The sequence below is a fragment of the Mesocricetus auratus genome, unplaced genomic scaffold, assembly GCF_017639785.1.
Source record: "Mesocricetus auratus isolate SY011 unplaced genomic scaffold, BCM_Maur_2.0 Super-Scaffold_100030, whole genome shotgun sequence".
NCBI classification, from domain to species: Eukaryota; Metazoa; Chordata; class Mammalia; order Rodentia; family Cricetidae; genus Mesocricetus; species Mesocricetus auratus.
The window spans coordinates 8,907,557-8,932,265 of NW_024429211.1; the positions used below are offsets into that span (position 1 = coordinate 8,907,557).

The window sequence follows — 24,709 nt, forward strand, 5'->3', positions numbered from 1 at the left end:
AAAGAAATTAATTTATACCTTATTAAAGCAACAATACATGTTTTTAACAATTAAGTAGGAGTCGGGCATTGGTGGCACACACCTTTAACACCAGCACTCAGGAGGCAGAGGCAGGCAGATTTCTGTGAGTTTGAGACCAGCCTGGTCTACAGAGCAAGTTCCAGGACAGCCTCCAAAACAATACAGAGAAAGCCTGTCTCAAAAAAAGAAAAGAAAAGAAAAGAAAAGAAAAACCAATTAAGTAGGCAAGATGTCGAGGCAGGGTCTGGCATCAATTTATGAACAGACAGAAAACAAGTGGTGACCAAAGCCAGAATCGCCAAACATCTGCTCCCTTTATTCACTAACTGTCTACATGCAACTTTGTCATTGTGAAAGTGGAACTCAGAGCTCATGTTTGTGCCATGAAGGTCCCATGACTCACAATCCCCTCATCTATAAGATGAGGTTACTACTCACTCCCACATGAGTGTTGTGAATATGTGTGGGTATGAAGGAGATACTAAGATTAAAATGTGAAACGCATGATATTACACCCCTTTCACATGGTTCCTAATAAGGCTGTCATTATAAAGTACTTTGATGTAATGATGCTAAGTTGCAGTGTATATGGAAGAATTGGCCCATATTAAATTTTCATGCACATTGCCTCTTAAGAAGGAAGGCAAACATGGGAAGTGCTCCTCCACTTGATAATGGAATTAATCTGAATTGTACATCACAAAAACAGTCTCAGAAAAGTGGAGATGAGATACGGCATACACACACACACACTGAGAGAGATAGATAGATAGAGAGAGAGAGAGAGAGAGAGAGAGAGAGAGAGAGAGAGAGAGAGAGACTTTTACTGGTGTGTAATATATACCCCTAAGCAGCATCCCCATATGAGCAACTGTGTTCATTACAAGCATATATATACACTGTATACCTCCGAGTCAATGACTTTTATTTGAAACCAAACCTTACTCAGATCCACTTTGGGATTAATGTGTGAAGTCTATAAGGGATTAAGTCTTGTATAGAGGACTAGAATGTTTTCCAATGCCATCTCCTGGTCAACAACAGGAGTGCAACTTCAGAGTTGTTAGGCTTCATATGCTTCTTGTTGCTGTCTTGGTGGCTAAGGATTATACTAATGCTGTTGTTGTTTTAGGCAACATGGTGAGGCTCAAAAGCAGCTGAGCTAAAATCAAATCTGTCATTTTCCACATGTGTTAGTAGAAGGGGAAACCTCTTACTAGATGGGAGGCACACTGATCCCCAGGTGAGCAAGTGCGCTCCTAAGTTGTGGTACTCACGCCCATTCCCACCAGTCTGCATGCATTTCCCATCAGCCCCTTGGTTTCTGATTTACGTCCCATGAGCCTGTAACTGCTGTCTCAACACTCCCACGTTGCTGCTTATGCCCATCAAATCGTGGGATCAATTATTAATTATGACCTTAAATTTATCAACTTCTCTGATTCTTATCATCTTAATCTGTAAGGTAAGGACTTCGAAGAGTACTGAAGAAGCATTAAATGCAGGGGGCCTAGAGAAATTCACAGAGAAATTATTATCCACGAAGAAACAAAGCAAAACAACAGCAGCAACAACAACTCTCTAGCTCCTGATGACTGCTTTAAGAATTTTTTACTTGAGTCTTAGCACTGCCCAGAATCGTGTCACTAAGACTCAAGGAACTAGAGATATCAAAGTGTCAACTCAATTCTTATAGCCCTGTTCAAGCCCCGTGGTTAATGTTAGAGCAGCACCTGCACCCAGAGACGGGCAAATACAACCATCGGCAGTTATGCAAAATAGGGCACACATGAAAGAGTGATTCCTTACTGATATAAGGTAATTTTCTTTCACAGCAGAAACAGAGTAAAATAAACCTTGCGGAAAGAATCTTCTGCTAACTTTAATAGATGTGGTAGAATGTGTTACAGAGAAAGTTTTATTTTTTGTTTTGTTTCTCTGGTTTTTCGAGACAGGGTTTCTCTGGGTAGCTTTGTAGACCAGGCTGGCCTCAAACCCACAGAGATCCGCCTGCCTCTGCCTCCCAAGTGCTAGGATAAAAGGCGTGGGCCACTACCACCTGGCAAGTTCTATGTTTTTTTATTTCCTTCCTTTATTAGGTACACTCTTCAGTCATTCTATTTTATTATGTTATTTTACTTCATGTTTCTGAGTGAAAGAAAACAGACTAATACAATGATGCAAATTCAATTTAGAGTCATTCCACTGGGTTAGTGCCACGGGCACGGTCATCCATCACCCGTTGAGCATAGTGTCAGTGGGATTTGAGTTTATCACTGGCTTTAAAAGAGATCAGTCTCATCCCCATGCACCTCAGCTTCCTAACACCTCAGAGGTTACTGTGAGGATAACCCTGATTGAGCATATTTATTACACACATTGCATTATTATTTTACTTTTTCACGCAAAAAGAGAAGACAAATATTGCAGACAAAAAGGACAAGGAGAAACAAAGGTCTAAAAAAATTTCACTTGCTAGTTAGCTCAGCAAATTCATGCAGAAGATGATTTTCCCATCACAGAGACACAATTGTGTCCATGACAGATGAAGACCTTGTTCACTAAGGAAATGTCGCCTCTGCTTGACATGAAACGTCAGACCTCTTGTGTGAAGAAGGCACCAACATGCTGTTCTGCTGCTCCTACAGGTCATGGGTATTGCTGCCTCCCTCTTACAGATTGTGGTGCGGATGTTTAAAAAAAACCCACATTTTTCTCAATACATCCTAGTGATTTCACCTCGATCTCTAATACACTTTATTCTGTAGTACCCCCTGAGAATCCATGTAAATAGCATTTAATTTATCTTATTTTTTTCCTCTTTGGAGAGCACCAAATGAGCCAGAGAATGCTTTTCATGAAACTTGATTGGTAAATACCTCTTGGTGTGAGATAACCAGGCCACATACTAAATACAGTTATCCACAGTAAACAGTGTGACTTTTGCCACACACCATCGCAGTCCCCTGATTTGAGAGGCCGTGTTCAGCTTTAGTTAATGCCAATGAGCTCAAAGTGTTCCAAACTCTGTAAAGAGGTGATGTCTAAACTTTCATGTTCACTGGAAGCATCGTGCTAAGGTAAAAATCCACTGCCCTCTCCCTCCCTGATCTGATATGCCTAACCCAGAACTGTCTCTTTCAGGTTCCCCCCAGGAGATGCTTGTTCTCACATAATGAAGAGCATATGTGGAGAAACAGTCATCAGAGAACACACTCATTTTCAGAATGGGAAAGATGAAATTGCCTGGAAATTTTTAAATTTTTAAGAAAGCCTAAGTTTTTCCTGTCTTCAAATTGATATAATTCTTTGACTTATTTTAAGGATATTTTAATGTCACACATCCTCCAATCTCATGAGAACAAGTGGTTTCAACATCCCTATTATCAGCACAGTTCTGTTTTGTAGCTAAGTTTTTTGCCTGTAACATGTTTGTTTATCGTGTGCATGCCTGGTGCCCTGAAGGCCAGGAAAGAGTGTTGGGTGCCCTGAGATTAGGGTTACATAGGACTTTGAGCTACTGTGTGGATACTGGGAATTGAACCTAGGTCTTCTGGAAGAGCATTAAGTGTTCTTGACCATTGAGCCATCTTTCCAGCTCCCATTAGTAGGTTATTAGAACACTTTTATTCTTTTTTTTTTTTTTTGTTTTTTCGAGACAGGCTTTCTCTGTGGCTTTGGAGGCTGTCCTGGAACTCGCTTGGTAGTCCAGGCTGGTCTCGAACTTACAGAGATCCGCCTGCCTCTGTCTCCTGAGTGCTGGGATTAAAGGCGTGAGCCACCAACACCCGGCGAACACTTTTATTCTTTATTGTTGTGTTGGTGTGCTTTTATACAGAGATTTTACAAGTAGCATTGGGAGTCTTTTGTTAGAGTCATTCTCAGAACAACGGACTGAGATCTGAGTACTTTCTTTCTAGAAGAAGGTGGGCTAATCATTAAAACTTGTTCAATATTTAGATCTCCCCAGGTATATAACATGTACAGTGGGAATATAACTAAAACATTAGGGTTAACTCACAGGAAGTAAGTACTTATACCATCTCCAGAGGCTTGCTTTATCCTCAGCCATTCTGGTTGGGCCATTAACCCACAACACTGTAAAGTGAACAGCTGAAATAAAGATCTGTGCTGAACATTAAAAAGCAAGGATTCGATATATTTCTATAATGTCCCAAACTATAGTGTCAGGAAAAGAGCAATTTTTTCCACTTTTCTTGTGAACTTATTTGTCACATTTCTCTCTGCGGAAGAAAGAAAAAAAATATATACTCTCAGTAATAACTGAATCTTTCAACCATATCTGCCTTTTTCCAGCATGTCACTTCAATTTTTCATATGTCCTCTTGCTTCTTGTTGTAATTCAGAAAATTTCCCCATTTCCTCCTCAATGCCAAAGGCTTCGTTCCTGCGAAGATTGTCAAGGAATGATCCTAAGCATGAGGCAGAGGAACTTCAGTATTTTTAGGGCAGAAAGGCCATCGATTGTGAGCTTTTCTTTTTATTCAAATCTCTCTTTGCCACGCTCACAGCATTCTAAAAGTTCTCCTGTTCTAGGCCCCTACCCTCTCTCACATTCCTGCCTTTCCTGGTCTATTTGATAACACTCAGACTGGGCCTTGCCCCTGGGGAACTACTGAGAAGGAGCAGTTCAGTGCTCTCACTGTGCCTAGACTTGTCAGTGCGTATGCTTTTCCTCACTGATGATGTAGCCCTGTGGGTCTGCCATTATCATGTGTGCTTGAGCTATGCACTCTGGTCAATGAACTTTCCTCAAGGCTGTTGCTGAGACGTTGCTAGACTATACTTTTAATAACTTTATTTTTTATTTTAACCATATTGCCAACACAATCGGGAGGCTCTGGACATGAAATGGATGTGACCCTGATTTCTTTTTTCTTGAGAATATCATGGACATTTAATTTTGTCTTCCCAAATAGGGCTGGTTTGGAAGATAAGGAACTGGCCTCTGTACTGTATTGCAAATAGTTTTCTTCATTGATGAGGAAGAAATGTCTTCATAGTTCAAGGTAAGCTTAAACTTCGAAATACCTTTCCCACCAACTCTGATTTGCTTATGTACAATAGTGTGAGAAGGCTTTTCTTATCGCTTTCTGAAATGCAAGGAATATGTGGGTAAAATAACCTTTGCTAAAATCTGTTAATCATGTAATAATGATGGTGGTATGTTGAGCTGTGTTTCTTTGAGCTGGACAATTTATTTGCATACATTATCATGATTAATCCTCTTGACAACTTTATGAGAGAGGCATTGTTATCGCATTTTCATGGACCAAAGAAAGGTGGTAAAGAGAGTATAATTACTCTCCCAAATCCCTGTGATTGTAAGTCTCTGATTTTGTAATTTTAGAATTTAATTCTACGTAACAGGGAAAAACATTATGGTTTCTTTTCCCAATCCCACTTAGTGAATAACTAACTTAGTGAATAAGTTATTCAATAACTTAGTGAATAAGTTATTAATGAGTAAGTGCTTTTAAACATGAGGAGGATGCCTTAAGTTAAGATTATGGACACTGGGAATTCTCACCCTCATCTCTGCTGGAGGAAGGTGCAGTCCCCACAGGAGACACAAAGAAACTCTGTATTAATCCTTACTGACATCTTACTTACTCGGACTACAGAGGCCTGGCATGGTAGTATGTCAAGTCCTTACATGTCTAAGAAAGAGATGTACACCTGAAAAGAGGGCCAAGGTGGGGGACCAATCCAACGTTTTCTTTTCAGGAGCTCCCTCGTGTACATTCTTCCAAACAGATGGGTTTCCTTCACATTTCTATGAAAGCCCCCACCATTTTCTCCCCTGGAGCAGAATACCAGCATAAATTAGACTATAGGTTTGTCAAAAATCTGTATCTGTTTACAATTTTGAAATTAATTCAATAAATATGTTTATTTTAAGTTTTAATAAACTTGACAAATGACATGTTACTTTATGAAGTATCGTAACGAACACACCGGATTTGTAACATAAGCTACCTCTGTCTTAGCATTTACCGGGAGATAAGATATAGACAAATGCCACACTCTGAAATATACTTCAACATCTCTACCTAACCTTGATGTTATCACCATAGATTTAACCTCTGTGAGACATTTGTGCAGATGTCCAGGATACACATTTGTATGAAGTAGCTTCAATAAACAGAGCTCAATTGAATTAAAAAAAAATCACTTTCACATTGAAGTATAATGGTCAACAAGGACCACTCTGGGCATATCTTTTCAGAGTCAATTGTGTACAACAGTGAAAAAGCACTAATAGCACTAATGGCTCTCCTTCAGGATCTAAAGATGACCTCGGGTAGTTATGGGCCAGCTCTCATTTCTAAAATTAACAGAGCACAGAGTGAGGAGGAGGGCTTTCTTGCTGTAATTCCCTTTCCAATAGCCTGTTGTGTATCAGGATAATGTGTGGTCAGAAACAACCCTTTAATACTGCTTTATAATTACAGAAAGTAGAATCCTCCTCATACATGGTGGGAACCAGTTTTTCTCATGTTCCCTGATAACAAAAGAGATTTGTCCTTGAGGAGAATGACATGATAGAGCCCTTAGGAAGTTCCGGGATTTGTCTTACTTTTTCTCTGTGGTTTTAGAGAAATCACACTTACTCTAAGCCCCAGTTTTCTGTCTTTAGAATGAAGAGTACTGAACTAGAACAGAGGCTTTACTCTCAGCTTGTCTCCCAATGGTAGACTCCTTAAGGTACACTTGAAGGGATCCAAACACCCCAAAGCAAAGGGAGACAAGTCAGAGGTAACTGCAGTGCAGCCCCTAACCCTGGTCTAATGACGTCTGTCATTGTTGTCGAGGGCATTCCCAGAAGATACTCTATTCATCTATTACTCTGTTCATCTTCAGTTTGCATCTGAATTGAGTCATTTAATGTCGATAACTCCGTGTCCCCTCAACTAAGTTCATATAAGCTTTCGTGACTGTCTCTTTTTCTCTGCCATATACTTAACATGAACACTACTTTTTAATCCTTCTTGCTCACACATAACTTCCTGTTCAGTGGTCCACTCACTTGGCACATGTCATTGGCAGCAAGGACAACTCAGGAGATTTATTGGTAGAAAAACGATAACTTTTTTATGTCTGTTTTTAAGCATGGCTGTGCACAGTTCCAGGAATTATATATACAAAGTAACATGGGCACTGTGACTCTAATATGCTCAGAGTGCTTGGTCTCTCTCAGAGCCTGCAAACAATGGTTCTTAGGACATTGAAGAGCTGGGTTTCTTTTCCCGAAGTTGTTTTCAAAATATTTTCTATAGTGTAGATTATTTCTTGATGTGATGTTTTTCTATTATTTTTCTGAGTGCTTATAAATTTTAAAGATTACTAGTGGATGATAAAAGCAATGAACAAGTAGAAAAGGAAGTCAAACAAATTTTAATTCATCTACGCATGTGTTGAAAACATGTCGTAGCTATTCACTGACAGCTGTGCTCATGACTTTGATTTGATATTATATTTACACAGTGTACATGAAATTACATCGTAAACAGAAATCCAATTAGCTGAATCTATGCTTTTGAACTAAATCATATTCTCTGTGTTTAAAGTAAATACCTCTAATTTTCATAATATGCAGCCAAGTACACAGAACCAAGCAAACACTGTGACAGCAGAGTAATTTTGAGAACAGGGGTCTAGATACCACGTCACTGTCACTGCCCCTTTCTCTTTGTTTTAGATGACAAGAGTGTCATGCTAACTGGATGCCATCTGACTCATCTTCCTTTGAGATTTACCTTATCTTTCTGCATCAGTATGCAAGAATTTCATTGAATATTCCTTGAAGTTTATAACAGTTTCATGGGGTACTTACTTGTTCCACAATAACCTAAACTCTTTTCATGAATTAGTTCAGTTTTTTAGGACAACTTTGTTTGAGGGGAGATGTTCTATGACTGGTGCTATTTGCTACCAACACAAAAGTCTGAACATGCAGATTAACCATTGTCTAAAATCTTCCCATTACCACATAAGACTGGAGATAAAACACCCTTCATCTTGATGTTATAAGAAAGCAAATATTACAACTAAAACATGTGAACTATCATAATTTATTGTCTCCTAATTCACACAGGGAGCTTTATATGAAAAGATGGCTGTTACTTATTCAAATTTGTGTAATTTATAATAATTGTATGAATGTCTTGGTAGAAGACATATAGTTAAAACTAATCTACTTTATTGATGACCTGACTCAGTTTCTAAGTGACTAACAGACAGAAAACTCATTTTGTGAAAATAAAAACATCACAGAGAATACTACAATAATAAATGTCCATATATTTTCTGTTTATACATGAGCTTACATTTATATATTTTCTGTTTATATACACTTCCAATGGAAGAAATCATAGTTTTAAATACTACCTGTTTCATGGGATAACTTGAATGTTTGAGCCCCATCTATGTAAATGACTTTTAGCAAATCCTCTAACAGTCACTCAGAAACAGTTACAAATCTGATGTCACAAATCACACATAAGGAAATGTCACTTCACACCTCAGGAATCCCAGGTACATTTTGCTTCCATGTTGGAAGGTCAAGTTTATCCTTTCAGATGCATGGATGTTACTTTGGTACAATTGCACAGTCAACACATAAAGATTTGAACTGTCATTGCTGTCTGCCACAGAGAAAATGTGATCTACAAAGATTTTTCCAAAACATGATACTTTAAAGAGTGCTGCCGGAAATAGGAACTTATGGCTGGCAATTGCAGCCTCAGGGGCAAATACATTCTCTATCACACAGTCTCGTTAAAGACACTTCTGTGGTCCATTTACACAAGCGGATCCAATTCTTTAAAAGCGTGTGCATCAGAATCAACGTGTGAAAGACTTGGGCAGGGAAATTCATTAGTACCTCATGTCATTTCATTGTAGTTAAAGCGAGACTCCTTCCAACATCAAATGCATTTCCTCAAAAGTGTCTTTGTGTATAAATGAGTGTGCTGTTGTCCTCTCTTTCTGTGGCTTACCCAACAGCTTTATCCTTGTGTTGGAATAAGGTACAGGACGGAGGGGCATTCACAGTGTACAGTGTCATCTGGAAATAGATTCCTACGGAAGCATGTGGTAACAGCTGCTGGTCAGGTCCCAGAGGAGACCGCACAGGTGACTCCTACTGGGAGGACAACAACCACCCATCTGCTCAAAGTTGTTCCTGATGGAAACCATCAGAAGCTGGTAGACCTGCACTCCTCCCCTGCTAAGCCTTGCTCCTTCTGAAGTCACTTGAAAGTTCACATTTGAAAGACACCAGGAGCATGAACACAGCATAAGAGAACTGAGGTTCAGCGGCTAATGCACAAGCCTCCTCCAGCACTCCATGGTTCCTTTGCAGGAAGACATTCTAAAGAACTGTTCTCCCCACCATTCTCTCAATCCTACAAATCTTCTTTCTGAAGTGCAGTCATTGCCTTGGAATTGCAATTCTATTCTCCTGCAGAATAAAACTATTTGAAAAGTACAACCATTCTGTTGCAAAGCTCTTCAGCCTCCTCCTGTACTTGTTTTCTTTGACCACACGTATTTGTGCCCACATTGAACGGATCTTTGTATTAGCTACATTTTCAGAGAATTAGCTTAACTCTATTTTTGAATTTCTGTGTCCTTTCCAAACAACAGAGACAACATTAAGGTCTTTTCTTTTTTTTTTTTTTTCTTTTTTTTTTTTTTAGCTCTGTGGGGCTCAGTGGGAAAGTAGAGGAAAATGATTGTTGAATGAAGGTGAGCATTCACGTTTCTTTCAGAACGAATGAAGTCTAAGCCAGGAGTGCTGATGTTGTTCACGCTGATGGAATTCTGGGATGTCTGTTTGATATCTATAGGGTCTCTAACTGTGGTGGTAAGGGGGGAGGGCAAACATAACATACAGCTTCCAGTACTTCTCTTTGAAAGGCAGACTTATCTGAGAATTGCCACCCGGGTAGCTAGAATACTACTATAAAACATCTGTCTTCTTCAAACTACAGTACCTGTTTCAAAGCAGTCATTCTTTCCCTTCCAGACACCAGGCCTACGGCAGAAAAAGCAAATAGAGGATCTCTACTCAGAGACACGAGACAGGGCAAATTGTACTTCCACATTCCCTACACTTTAGAAGGAACTTCAGAGTCAACAAGTGGCAATTGTCACCCTCTACGGATTTAGCCAACACAGTGTAAGCATGTGAGATACAATTGCTTCATATAAAGAACCACTGAAAACGTCAGCTAACAAAACCCAGTCCCACGTGGCTGTGGCTGAGCCACACGGTGTTGCTTAACACTACAGCAGGCCCCTCAGGACTAACGCAACTGTCTTCCCAGAGCTTTGCAGACTCGGTTTCAACCTTTATGCTTTCCACATGACAATGATAACTGCTGACTACTGGGAGGAGAATGGCCTCCTGGGAGTCTCCTTTAAAGTCCGTTCTCTTCTGGCAAGTGACACACTGATAAAGCCACATTCATTTTCAAATATGTTCACCATCAGATGGTAACTAGGGGATCTAGAGCAATAAGATGACCCACGCAAATTATAGAAATTACGGAAATTCACTTTTCAAGTTCATCTTGTATTTCTGTAAAATTCAAATACCGGGACTGTAGAATGTTCCTATCTAATATTAAACCGTATTAACTTAATATTTTGCAATAAAGGTGTTGACTTTCAGTCTTAATGATATCTATAGAAATTATCACTTTCATAGATACAGAAGTTCATGACTCTTGCATTACAGAAGTAGAACATGGTTTGGGTGGAGACTACAGAGCTCATGTACCACTCTAATGGTAGCTGCTTTCAAAAGCAAATGGACTATGGGAACTCAAGAAAACCTTCCTGTCTTTTTTGCCACTGTGGGTTGGGTTTTCCTTATCCCACAATTTACTGTTTAATGGGTATGTTGACCTGCATCTACTCAAGTACAAACTTTAGAAATGTGCCTTCTTCAAAAGAATGCACAGTTATTATTAAAGTAGAAGGTGAGAACAAACGGCAGTGGCCTGAAGACAAACTTTATTAGTCTGTTGGTGCTCACCACAGTGTTCAAAAGAGCTCATTATTTAGATAAGTCTTATTATTAATGGGAAGCAGAGAGAATTTCTTTAAAACACAAGGAGAATATTATAAATTGAAATGACAATCAAATCTTTAGAAGAAATAACACTCAAGTTTGATTTCAGTTTTGTAAAGTCACTTGGGTTGTATTCAAAGAAAGACCAAATTTATCAAATTTTGGAGCTAAATGGAGCAGTTTGCATGGAAAGGGAAATTTGGTTATGCAGGTCTGAAAGAAACATGTACGAGAAACAGAATCACGAATTCACCATCTTACTTTAAACAGCGTGTGAGCCTGCTTCGTCCCTTCTCTCTGAATCTTGTAGTTTTGGTGAGTTATACAATCAGTTAGTGTCTCCATTCATGTGGATTTGAAAGAATTCTACACTCTGTGTGTGTTATTTTATTTCACGGAGGCCAAGGAAAAGGGTTTGCTGCCAGTAGGGTGCTCATGGCATGCAGAATAAATTCAGTCCCGGGCACTAAAACAGGCCACCGTTGTGCTGTGCTTGGGAGAGAAGAAAGCAAACCCATCACCAACTTTGGGACTCGATCCCCAGCAGCAGTCACAAAGCACTTCTCAGTCATTGCTTTTGAATTCTCCTCTAAAAATAGGTCCTCTGTACTGGGGCTGAAATTCTCATCCTTGGCCAGTGACGGAGCACAGTGGCCGATTGTTCTCAACTACGTACTCCTCTACCTCAGTCTTGTAACTTTAAACACAGCCAAAGAAGTCACCTGCCACCAAGACCACTCAAGACTTCAGCGAGGCCCTCAGAGGAGTGTGGCGACTACTCTTAGGCTTTCTCTGGCTCTCTGAACCTTAGAATTCTCTCCCCTGAGTACCAGAGTTCCCTAATTACTAGTAGAGGTCTGATGTAAACAGGCACTCTGGGGATATTCTCTTCTCTCCCTACTTTCTCTTTATGGTGTCCTTTCTCAGCATGTTCACTGTTCCTGGCCACAGGGCTCCGGGACTGAGGGAGGGGGTGGGGTAGGGGTTATCTTCATTTTGCTCCGCAGGGATGCTCTTGATCCCTGAAGGGAGGCAATCCTGAGACTTTCTCCCAGAACCTGGGGGAACTATATTAGGGCTGTGCTCTGTCCAAAGATTCTGATCCTTTATCACCCAGCTAGCATCTTGCTTAGGTGGGAGGTGCCTCTCTCTCCCCTGACCAGCAAGCACAGCCTCCTTGTTTGGGGCCCCATGCTCCTGGACTCACCTGGTGCTGAGGACGAGTGCAGGCAGCAGGGGCAGCAGGTAGTGTGCAGCGTTGAATTTCATGTCGCTGCCCTCTGGAGTACTCCTTCACTCTCCTCTGCTCTTTTGCCTCCTCCGTTCTGGTCGGTCGCTGCTCACCTTCCCAGGAAGCCCTCTCCAGAGATCCACAAACACACTGATAGAGGCTTTATGAAGGCAAGGATCAGAGCGCGACTATCTTCAGGAGTGATGTCACCCCAGAGCCCTGCCGGGATGGTCCAGCACTGTGGTCAGGGCGCACAGGGCGGGTGTAGCCGCGGAAAGAGGAAAGGACCCGCGTCCAGGTCACTGCCCTGGTAGCCAGCTGCACTTGGTCACTCCCGTGCGCGCACTGGAGCAGATCTCCTCTTCCCTGCTCTTACTGAAGACAGGAGGGGAGGGCGGTGGCAAGGACCAACCTCATTCTCCAGTAATTGAGCTGGCGTGCTCCGCAGGGTGAGAGACAATTCGCTGGGAAGGACTCCAGACTCTTTAGGGTCCGGAGCAGTCGTCTCTCACCAGCTTGCACTGCTTTTGCAGAGATGATGCTTGGAGAGTAAGCTTAAAATACTGCTCTAGTTGGATGCATAATGGCTTGCCTGCTGCGGATGGAGTGGAGCAGCAGCCAGTGCAAATCAGAAGCCGGCCCTTACCCAGATCCCTGTCATGGAAAGAGTCCTGGACCAAAAAGAAGTCCGCAGCTCTTGGTTCTGGTGTGTTGGCGTCCTCTCTCTTCTGGTCTTGGAGCAGAGCCTGTCAGCTGCTCAAGAGTGTGCAGCTGGCTGATGGAGCGCATACACCTTCAAGGATCGTTTTCCTGTGGGCAAACTCCCCAGCAAGACCATAGAGACAATTGTCATTAACTCAATGGTAGCAGGAGGGGGCAGGGACTTTAGATGCCACTGTGTTTTGTGAAGTTTCTAAATGTTGCATTCCAAGCATCCAACGTTTAACAAGCTTTATTTTAGGATTTTTAGTTAAAAAGAGGAAACAGCACAACTCTAAAGCACTCTACCATTTTACAAAATCAGTTTTAAAAGAAAGGCTGACTTCACTTACAGAGATTTGAAACTCCAGGATCTTCATGTGGTGCTCTCTCTCTCTCTCTCTCTCTCTCTCTCTCTCTCTCTCTCTCTCTCTCTCTCTCTCTCTCTCTCTCTCTCTTTCTCCTCGTGTGTGTGTGTGTGTGTGTGTGTGTATTAGAAGAACGTAGATGTGACATTCCTCTCAAGAATCAATGTACTAAGGTAGACATTTCAATTTTCCTATCACAGATGTGAGGAAAACAAGGACCACCAGTATCTTGACAGGACTTTTGCTTCCTAAACAAAAAACTAGCTATTCTAAGTCCTAAGACAACCTTGCTGCTGCTGTGAATGTCACACCTAAAAGAATCAGGCATAGGCAAGACTCAGGAGATGAAGTGCAGCAGGTGCTGTCCCAACTGCTCAGTTGATGGCCCCTCTTCTGTCCAGCAATCCATTTATAAGAAAAATGTCAAAGAGCAATCTGCTATAACTGCAGTATTGAAATGTGTTTGATGATAAAATAAAGAGAAATGCTTGGACTGGGTCTCCATGCCCTGTTGTGTGCTCTATTGGAGACCTATAAATTTCCTTCAAAGATTGTTAGAACATCAAGGAGCACTTGGCTGAAGGTGATTTGGGAAACTCTTGTAAGATTAGAAGTTTAAGAAACTACCCTCAGCCAGGGAGTGGTCGGGCATGCCTTTAAACCTAGCACTAAGGGAGGCAAAGGCAGAGTTCAAGGCTAGCCTCCTCTACAAAGCCAGCACCAGGACAGCAAGGGCCACATAAAGGGACCCTGTCTTGATAAACCAAAGAGAAAATGAAGAAGGAAAGAAAAGTATCTACATTAAAACACAGACTTTCCTTAGTAGATTCCATACCTCCCTGGGAAATCATAATATGTCCTATAAGATGTCCAAAAGTGAGAAAGAAAACTCAGTTCCAAAGCTGATTCTCTGGCTTCAGGAGGCCAGTGTGGTTTCTGAAGACAATGGGGAGAGCAGCTTCACTGAGACCAACTTCCTTTAGGACAATTCTTCATAACTTCTATACCCAAGCCCAAAGGATTCCAGCAATACAGCCACATGGGCTGCAATGACTTTCTTTGAAGTGTTGAAATTGGGAAACAATGAGGCCCCTATTTTCAATAGTTTTATTAAGGTATAATTACCATATGAGAAATTTGACCATTGCAAAGTGTATAATTCAGGGTTTTAAATATTTTCACTACAAAACAAAAATCAGCACCAATGTAAAACTTTATATTTTTTTTAACTAGCCACAAAACAACCACAAACCCATTATAATTCACTTACCACTGCTCCCCTTATCTCTTGCCCCATCTTTGGGAAGTCACATTCTTATTTTTATTTCTGTGACTTCACAGAGTTCTTCACAGTTCAGATTGACCAGCACTGTTAAGTCTTTTATGATTTTTCCCTTTCACATTTAGGGTTCAACATTCATTCATTCATGGCATGGCTTGCATCAGTAGTTCTTTCTTTCTGTTGGTGTATAATATTAGACTGAATAGACATATCACATTTGGTTTGTTAATTCATTAAGTGACCAACATTATTCTCTTTAATCTATTATAAATGACTCTACCAAAATTAATACAAAAAGTCTTATTTGTAAACATAGATTTTTTATTATATTGAGTATAGAGCCTCCAAAACAATATAGAGAAACCCTGTCTTGAAAAACCAAACCAACCAAACAAACAAACAAAAAAAGAATAGACTTCAATGGGTTTTTGTTGCTGTTGTTTTATTTTTCTTTCCTTTCTTTCTTTTTTCATTCTTTTCTTTTTTTGAGGCATGGTTTCTCTGTAGCTTTAGAGCGTGTCCTGGAACTTGCTCTGTAGACCAGGTTGGCCTCAAACTCACAGAGATCCACCTCTCTCTGCCTCCCAAGTGCTGGTACTAAACGTGGGCACCACCACTGCCCAACAGCTTTTACAGGCTTATAGGAGTTGTCAAGTTCTTTTCTCAGTACATGGCTTTCAGTGGTCCAATATTCATTCATTGAAGGGGTTATTCTTTTTCCAGTTTCATTCTCACAATAATAACACTATTAACCCTAAAGTTTTGCATAGGATGATAGGTCTCCATATTGTAAACTTGACAATCTCGTACATTTCAATTTCAGGTTCCTTGTTTGAAATTCTATGGTTTCTTCCTGAGTTAGACTTGTTACATTTTATGGCTTTTATTCTGTATACCGTAGCTATGGATCTGAACTTGGTCTTCAGTTTGGAGTTCTTCACTGGCCTCATAAACATATGTCCTGTGCATATGTTGAGCCAAATTCAATGGCATAGAAACCTTTCATGACCCTTCCTCTGTCTCTGAATATTTTCTACTATTTCCTTAACTCAGGCACACAAGCTCTAAACCTAAGAATGGAGCCTTATTTCTGCCTCTGTCTCTTGTGCAAGTGGTCAACTAGCTATGGACCTTTCATACATATTCATTTATGCCTCTCATTCTAGGCAGTAGAGCTCTGTCCCTGGGTTCTTCATCTCTTGATTCACAAATAAGCCTCTGATCTTCAAGGTGATTCACTCAAGTGTATTACTCTTGCCCAAGCTCACTCAGCTGAAGACATCTGAGTAGTCATGGGGCCTTTCAGACATTACCCTCAAATATTGGATTCCATGTATAAAACTTCTCTCTTCATTTTTGGTTCTATGTTGTTTCATCTTAAAGAATGATTCCTTCTGATACATCTGCAGAATTCCTCATGATAATCTCCCTCTCTCTCTCTCCCAGACCTCCTGATTTCCCACCCCTCCTCCCTTAATAACTGAAAAGTAATGAGACTCATGTCACATCAAGGCTGTAGTTTCTTTCTAGAATCCGCCCCCTCATTCACTGGCTAATGGGATATCCCTCTCAAGAGCCTCATGACACATGACATTTTTGAATTAATGTTGCATTTACACCACATTTTCCTGTCACTACCAAACTATAAGAATGTTAAGAATACACATAGAGTTTAGAATGAAGATGCTATTACATATAATTATAATTTATGTAAGCTTCTGTAACCAATTGATGATTTTCTCCAGTTGAATACATGAATCTGGGAAAGGGGAGCCAAAAGAAATAATAAAAAAAATTTACATGTCTTCCTGAAAATTTGTTTCCTAATTTTGGACTCACTACTTTATCATTTGTAATTAAAACTATTGACAGGTAACTTTGTCTAATGAGACCAATTATCTATTTGGACAAAATTGTCCTGAAAGAATGAAGAGAAACACAGGATCAAAACAAACTCCTATTATTTGTATACAAACCCCATAAAATTGCAAATAAAAGCAAAGTAGATACTTTTTGATACTGCCGAGCTCAGCATCTTCAAATTAGTCTCTTAATGACTTGACTCTGTTGACTTCCATCCTCTTCAGTCTTTCTAGTTCACAGGAATGATGCAGGACCTCTTGAGTGGCAGTTCTGTGCAAGGAGACTCCTTTGATCCATGAATGCATCCATGGATCCTTGCTTTGCTAGCAGCATTATGGGCAAAATATTCTGTCATGAAGTCTGTGTACTTGAAAACATAGGCAAGCGTAATTAATATTTTAACCTATTATTTTTTGGAGGTGGAGGCTACAGATGTGGTCTTAATATCTAGACTAAGCTATGCTCTAACTTCTGACAATCCTTTCTTCAGTCTCCAGAGTAATAAACTTAAAATTATGGACCACATACCTAATCTGAATTCTTAACATTACGTTTCTAATATTGGAAAGCCATTGCCCAAATGCAAGGCTTTCACTGTAAATTTAAATCTGCTTTGGGCCAATAGTTTCACAGAGAATCCTTTAGGGTATATCAGACCCAATAAGGACTTTTTTTTTGGGAAATCTTTTGATAAGCATAGAAATGCCTTACCATATGAATGCCCTTGGCTATAAGATTTTTTGAACCCTTCAGTAGTTAATTTTCAGTACTGTCACATTTTCTAACATTTTGATTAAGAAATCCATTCTGTCCATTTTTTAATATTAAATTATGCCCTCGTTTATGAATCAATACTATCTCTTGTTTCATCGTAATAAATTCATGTTTTCTCTTTTACATATATTTATTTGTCTTGCTGATTAAATTTACAGCTCTCTCTACACCCATTATGTGATGAACAAAACAAACAAACAAACAACACACACACACACACCAGCCAGGAAGTGGTAGCACACACCTTTAACCTCATCACTCAGGAGGCTGAGGCAGGCAGATCTCTGTGAGTTTGAGGCCAGTCTGGACTACAAAGTCAGTCCCAGGACAGCCAGGACTGTTGCACAGAGAAACTCTGTCTTCATAAACTGAACCAAACAAGCAAAACTAAACCAAACAACAACAAAACAAAAAATAAACAAATAAAAAATCCCTTAAGGCTTAGCCCTGCTTGTTAACTGTACCTGACACTGGCCATATTATTTTTCAAAGATAACCTCTTAAACATACTCATATTTAATTTGAATGAAAATTAATGACATTATTCATGCTTCTAGACACGAAGGAATAATTAATGCAAGATTTTCTCAACTTCTGTACAAAATAAAAAATTTGAGGAAAAAAAAAGGAGGTGGCAATTTGTGATCTCCAGGAAACTAGAATAATGAGATCACAGAAAAGTCATCTCTACTGGGTTCCTAGTGAAGCCTTCTAGTCACCACAGCTTAGGAAGGGAGCAGGAAAACAGTATCTCTCACCAAGGAGCTAATAGTCAGTTTATGATCTGTGGAAGACACACAGTAGAGAGAAGATGACCACAGACTACCAGCTTCACAGAAAATACCCATAGGCCTGTCTGGAATTCACTGGTAGCCTCCGGACAAAGGACCTGCTGTGTAAGCAGAGGACTGGGCTCTGCTGAGTAAGCTAGGGTAGCTGGAAGCTGCATCAATCCTGAGACAGAGTCAGATTAGCAGAGCTCTCACAATGCCAGGGGCTGAACTGAAATTCTCTCCCAGTCATAGAGGCATCTAAGAACTGGTGTGAACATTTCAAGTGTTGAGTTAAAATACAGGAAAGGCTGTTTTTGAACAAAATGCACTCCTAGTGTAAAGGAACTATCAGGGTCTTAAATAAATAAATGATAGAAGAATCATAAAAACAATGTAAAAAGGAAAAACAAGATATGTCAGACAGTAGCACAAAGAGGCTCACCTACAGAAGAAAACTCAGCCTACACTAGAGAAAGCTGTCAGGGTTCAGAATCTATGGGATGTGTCTAGTCAGTGTCAAATGTTCAGTGAACTATGGGAGATGTGGAGGGAATGGGATGGACCCCTAAAGAAGAGACAGTATCAGTGAACAAAATACAAAGCACTAGATTCTGAGCGAGCAGAATACAGTTCAGGCAATGCTACTACAACAAAAAGCATAAAAGAAACTTTAGAACCAGAATAGACAGTAAATGGAAATTAAAATGTATCTCATTGATGAAGAATGAATGGTGCAGGGTCTGTGAAATTAAACATGTAAAGGCTTAGTAAAATATAGGTGGAGATGTTTAAATGTGTAAGCTGAATTGAGGAGACATGTTAAAATTGTCTGATGAATACACATTTGGAGTTCTGGAAGCTTAAGGAAAATTATTACAATACAAAAATTAATTGAGGAACTTTGTGCAAATTATCAGTATATTTTTAAAAAGCAAAACAAAACCCCATGTATTTTGGAGACACTTTAGCAAATTTCAGCAGGGTTATTCTTTATAGAATCACTGTTAGAAATATCATAATCAAACTTCTAAAATGATGAAAATTAAATTATAACTACAGACCTCCAGAAGATGAGCCCTTGCACATTCATGACTAGTAGGTTGGAAATGGCAAATTATGTGTCAGGGATAATATTTGTAAAATGTTGAAAGGTTGTTAGTTCAGAAATTTTTGATTAAAAAATATTTCTCAAAAATGAGGAAAACACATTCCCAAATAAGTAAAACCCCAAAGAATTCATTACCAGCAAAATCCTCAATGTTAGTATAACTAACATTGGTTAGGCTAAAAGGTATACTATAATTCAGAAACAGCATTTTATGGATTAGAGTGAAGAGTTTCAGGAATTATGTATATGTATGCATACATACATTTACATAAATTTCACTCTTTAAAGAAGAAACTTAGAGCAGGCGTGTTGCATGGTAAGATTTGAATATGCACCACAGGTGTACAGCAGCAGTAGGGCAGAATTGATGAATGAATTATACTCGTGGCTGTAACATCATCTCTAGGCAAAGTGTGAAACTGAATGCAGAGCAAATAATAACTCAAAGTGAAATTCATGCAAGAAATACTCCAAATGGAAGTGAAAACTAAAGCAGAAACAGAAATAGAAAAACTAATGCAAATTAGACAGTAAAAGGAACAGAGGGAAAATTGAATCTGTAGAGGAACTGAAAAGTAAATAATAGAACAGTAGAGATAAAAAAAGATATGTCATTAAATAAAGTAGATGAACATTAACACAAACTATCAGTTAAAACAAGAGGTGGTCATTCAAGGCTGTCTATAAGACAAGTTTTTTAAATATGAATTTAAAAAGCTTTGTATAAAAATCTTACATTCTAAATCAGTAACAGCAAAACAGCCTTTTATGATATAGAATTTTTCTAGAAGTTAAGATAGATATTTTACAATGTAGTTGTGTATATACATACATGTACATAACAACAGCAAATGAAAATTACTTCATGAACTTGAAAGAGAGCAAGGAGTTGTGTTGGGAATGTTTGGAGGGAGGAAAGGGAATGGGAAATGATGTGCTTATGTTGAGTCTGAAAAATAAAAAGAAAGTTTATATATGTGAAAGATGAGTGTTTGAGTCCTTTTTGCATGAGATTATGTATTGAAAACTTGCTCACAACACTTGAAAATTAAAGGAAGAAAATACTAGGCGAGCATTCCGTGACTTGGAAACAAGAGTTCCTTCAATGTGCTGGCTACTTTCATGTCAACTCGACACAAGTTTTAGTCATCAGAGAGTAGGGAGCCTCAATTGAGAAAATGCTTGCAGAAGATCTGGCTTAAGCAGACAACCCTGTGGGGAATTTTATTAATTAGTGATTGATGGAGGAGGGCCCATCACATCGTGGGTGGTGGTTCTATTTCTATCAAAAAGCAGGCTGACTGCAAGGCACGAGGAGCAAGCCAGTACGCATCACTCCATGGTCTCTGCATCAGGTCCCACCCCCTTGTCCTACCCTGTTTGAGTCCCTACCCTGATTTCCTTCACTAATGGGCTACAATGTGGAAATGCAAACCAAACAAACCCTTTCCTCTCCAGCTTGACTTTGGCCCTTGTGTATTCCCATAGTACCAGTAACCCTAATGAGGACACCTCACAAAATGGCACAGAAGGATAAGCCAATTGCAGCAGCAGATGACATTTGACACAGAGACCCTCATCTGATCCACTGTGAGGAAAAGGAAGACTATAGACTGGGTGCTCAACCCAAAATGGGAAATGCATATCATACCCACCTCATGATGACTCAGAAAAATTTCAACAAAGAAGAAGTAAAAAGAGCGAGAGGTGGAAAATGAATGAAAGGAAATAATGTTTTCTCAACACAACAGAGCGGATGAACAAGCGAATTTACAGTGATTCCACCACGGAGTTGGGAAGGTAGCCACAAAACCCAGTCACCATCGAAGGAGCTTTCAATACTTGAATGCCGCTGAAAGGGAAAGCTTTGTTGAGTGATGTGTTTCAACTTCAGGGCAGGCCCCTTTCCCAAGACTAGTTTAACAATGCAACTCTGACTTGATGAGGCTGGCAATCAAGAAAACTTACAAACAGAGCAGTGGTTCTCAACCTTCCTAACACTGAGATCCTCTCATACAGTTCCTCATGTTGTGGTGTCCCCCCAACCATAAAATTACTTGCGCTGCTATTTCATAACTGTGATTTTGGTACAGTTATGAGTCATAATGTAAGTATCTGTGTTTTCTAATGGTCTTAGGTGACCGGTGCCCCGCAGGTAGAGAAGAGTTGTTACAGAGAAGTTGGGGGTAGAGAGGACAGATATAGGAGGAGTTGGGTGAGCGAATTTGATCAAAACATATTACATGAAATCCATCAGGCAATTGATTGAAGTATTATTTAAGACACATTGTAAATATTTTTTAAAAACACAATATATATATTTTATCTTTGCAGAAACCACTAGGAAAATGAACGTGTAAAACAGAAATGTTAAAATATATTCCATGTTGTATTTATAAGCATACCAAGAATACATAGTTGATCCTGTAAATCATTGTCTGAAATGACAGAATTATGTGTGCAGCTTAATTGTTACAGCACATGGGGGAGTCATGGTTCAGTCCCTATCACTGTCTACCCAACTAGCTCTGGTTCTACACAACTGAAATCCCAGAACTTGGAAGGTGGAACAAGAGGACTGGAAGTTCAAAAATGATTTTCAGATGTCTGTCTGTCTGTCTATCTATCTATACACACACACACACACACACACACACAGAGAGAGAGAGAGAGAGAGAGAGAGAGAGAGAGAGAGAGAGAGAGAGAGAGAGAGAGAGAGAGAATTTGAGGCCAGCCTGGCTACATGAGACTCTGACTCATTTATTTATATATTACAGTAATTTTTCAGGTCTCAATAGTTAGTAGATAGTGCATGACTCTATGTGTGCTCAAAATCTTTTGGGTTCAGTTTGTGTTGTTTAATCGGCCTATTTTCCACATTTCAGCTCTACTATGGGCATTTTAAAACTACCAACAGACTTTGGCAGTGTGTTTGTTAACGATTTTTCAAGGACAGATGCTCTTTGGAAGTCCTAAATTCTACACAGTGTTTTAATATTTGGTCAGTGATTTTTACAAATAATTCATTTTATATCCTCCATGATAATTTGGAGCAGGGAATTTTGTCTCTAGTGGATACATATGGAATCTTAACTCAGGAAATCCAATGGTTTGTCCAGAGTCCCACAGCTGACAAGGGCCAGTATCTGCACCTGGGTTTGTGCTCATGTCAACTGCAGTGTTAGTCAACCATTGACCAAAAGGGAGCTGCTCTGAAGTGGCCTAGTTATGATTGTGATTATTCTCTATTTTCCCGTATTTCTTCTCTATGTCACCTTTTTTTTCTTGAAGCAAATTAGTTTGTTTTATTCAGTCTTCCCATTTGACTGAAAATTTAGCATTATCTTAAACAGTAAACAGTTTAGAATCTATGTTTGTTTCTGCATGTTTGTAACTAGCCTAATATTATTCAAACTCTTGTCTCAAACATTGGAACCATGGCAAGTTATACGCCACCAATACTTATGGGTACCTTTTAACTTACTTATCATTCCAAAAATTTTCAGTGGAAGGTATTCAAAAGGTATTTTCTAGTCTCTGTCCATAGTATAGCCTTCTAGAACTCCTGAAGAGCAGACATGACAATGAAGAGGCCATAGTGTAGAAACATCACTGAGTAGAACTAGATATCTGGCTTTCTTTTGCATAAATATTTCCATTTCCCACTTCCCAGTCTTCACTTTTTTTTTCCTTCCAGAAACACAGAAGTTAAAATTTTCACATGCCATTGCTTCCAAAGGGACATAGGAACATATACAATAATCCCCTTCACACTGACAAGCTGATATCTTATCACATACTGACATATATTCATCAAATCCTGTGAAACCAAAGCCAACACTTCATATTCAAATACATCTAAGGGAAATGACTGTGAGTGAAGACCATGGTGTTCAAATAACTTGCCGCTCAAAGGCACTTTGTGAATCAGACATGACTGAACTACTTCCTTATACTCAGCATTTCACACCTTCAGAGTGTCCAATAAGGATTTGAGCAGAGTTTATCTGGGTGCCTGTGTAATGTCTGGGATCATGTTTGCTCTCAGGCTACATCTACTCTTTGCTTCTTGACTTATTCTATGAGCTGGGAATGTAAGCAAATACTGAATTTCCCCTTGGGAGAAAGACTACTATTATACTAATTTGTGTCAAGAAGATGGATGAACTCATTCTGTTGCTTAAAAGCAAATGTGTCCCTCAAGGCTGACTGACTACCCTGTGAAATATGTTGGTCACAATACCAGATTAAGCATGGCCTACTGTAGATACTAAGAAACCATTCATAAAGTCAACACACAAGTTCATCCCAGATATCCCTGCAGGCTATTTGCCCTCTAGACTCTATCAGAACTTCCACTTTCCTCGCTTTTTATGGGTTTTGTGCCATTCCAAAGAAATGGACATTACCACTTTCATGTTGTTTTTCCCTGAAGACACAGACTGAAGTACATATATCTTTGGTGGAAGATCTTATTGATAGTCACTTTCAGCCATTCTTAAAATTTATTTCTCATGCAGTTTCCCCAAACTTCTACCACATTTTCTTGTTGTTGTTGTTATTGTTTTGTTTTGAAGCTGCAAATGTTAAGATTTCTCTTGTATTTAAGCACTGTTTCATTGGAATTATCTGAGGCATATATTCCTTCATTGTACTTTAATACTTCAGTTCCCAAATGTGAAAGGAACTGTTAAATCCAAGTAACATTTAAGTTTCTATTTAGTACAAGTCTCTTTTCCTTCCATTTAGTAATGTATCTCTAGTTTACATCCATTACACTCTGCTTACATTGTGTCTATGGAAATAAGGGTGCCCACTAAACAACTGTACAGATTTATTCTAGGATCCCAGCCGTTCACTGCAAAAATCAATCAGATTCAAATGTAGACTGTGACTCTTTGAAAGAAACTGATTGCACTAGTTTTTGGTTACAATTGCATAAAAATGTAATTGGGTAATAAAACCTGGTCTTCCAGCACTCTGAAGCTCTCAAGTATGCAGCAAATAAAAACAAGTACCGCTCGTATAGTAGATATAAAACCCAACTACAAGGATGTAGTTGACATCTAAGGTTACCCTGGACACTACTAAGCTACTTGAGATGTTTGGTACAGAATGATGCCTACAAGTGTGGTATTGTAATTGTCAGACTCCTGTCTGTTCTAATTGAGAACTGACTATGCAAGCATCTTTTAGGCAATGTAAAGAATGCAGTGATTGGCAAGACAGCATCTTAAATCAAAGTTACAAGCAAAGTTTCTATTTTTCCTCCTTTGCTAGCTTTAATGTGGATTGAGTTCAATGTAAAGACAACAGCAAAGTTTCCTAATTAGTACACTCCTCTCTTCAGTCTCAATTCCTGTTTAGAGAATATTGCCCACTTTAAGTACACATATCATAAGCTTTTCATAGAGGCAAGGAAGGTACTGTTCTCAAGGACACAACGGATAATAGAGAACAGGTGGTGGGGGATGTCCTTCTGTATA

The 24,709-nt window shown here is 39.4% G+C and overlaps 1 protein-coding gene across 2 annotated transcripts in view; it reads right to left on the reverse strand.

Annotated features, from left to right (window-relative positions):
• Luzp2 (leucine zipper protein 2) overlaps positions 1-13,157 on the reverse strand; it is a 368,204-nt gene extending 355,047 nt beyond the window's left edge. Inside the window, exon 1 of one of the 2 annotated variants that reach the window (XM_040733304.1) lies at positions 12,333-13,157. In XM_040733304.1, coding sequence (XP_040589238.1) covers positions 12,333-12,394 — 62 coding nt within the window. In that variant the 5' untranslated portion in view covers positions 12,395-13,157. The remainder of the gene's footprint in view (positions 1-12,332) is intronic. The other variant, XM_040733305.1, reaches the window with a different exon arrangement.
• Positions 13,158-24,709: the final 11,552 nt, after the last annotated feature.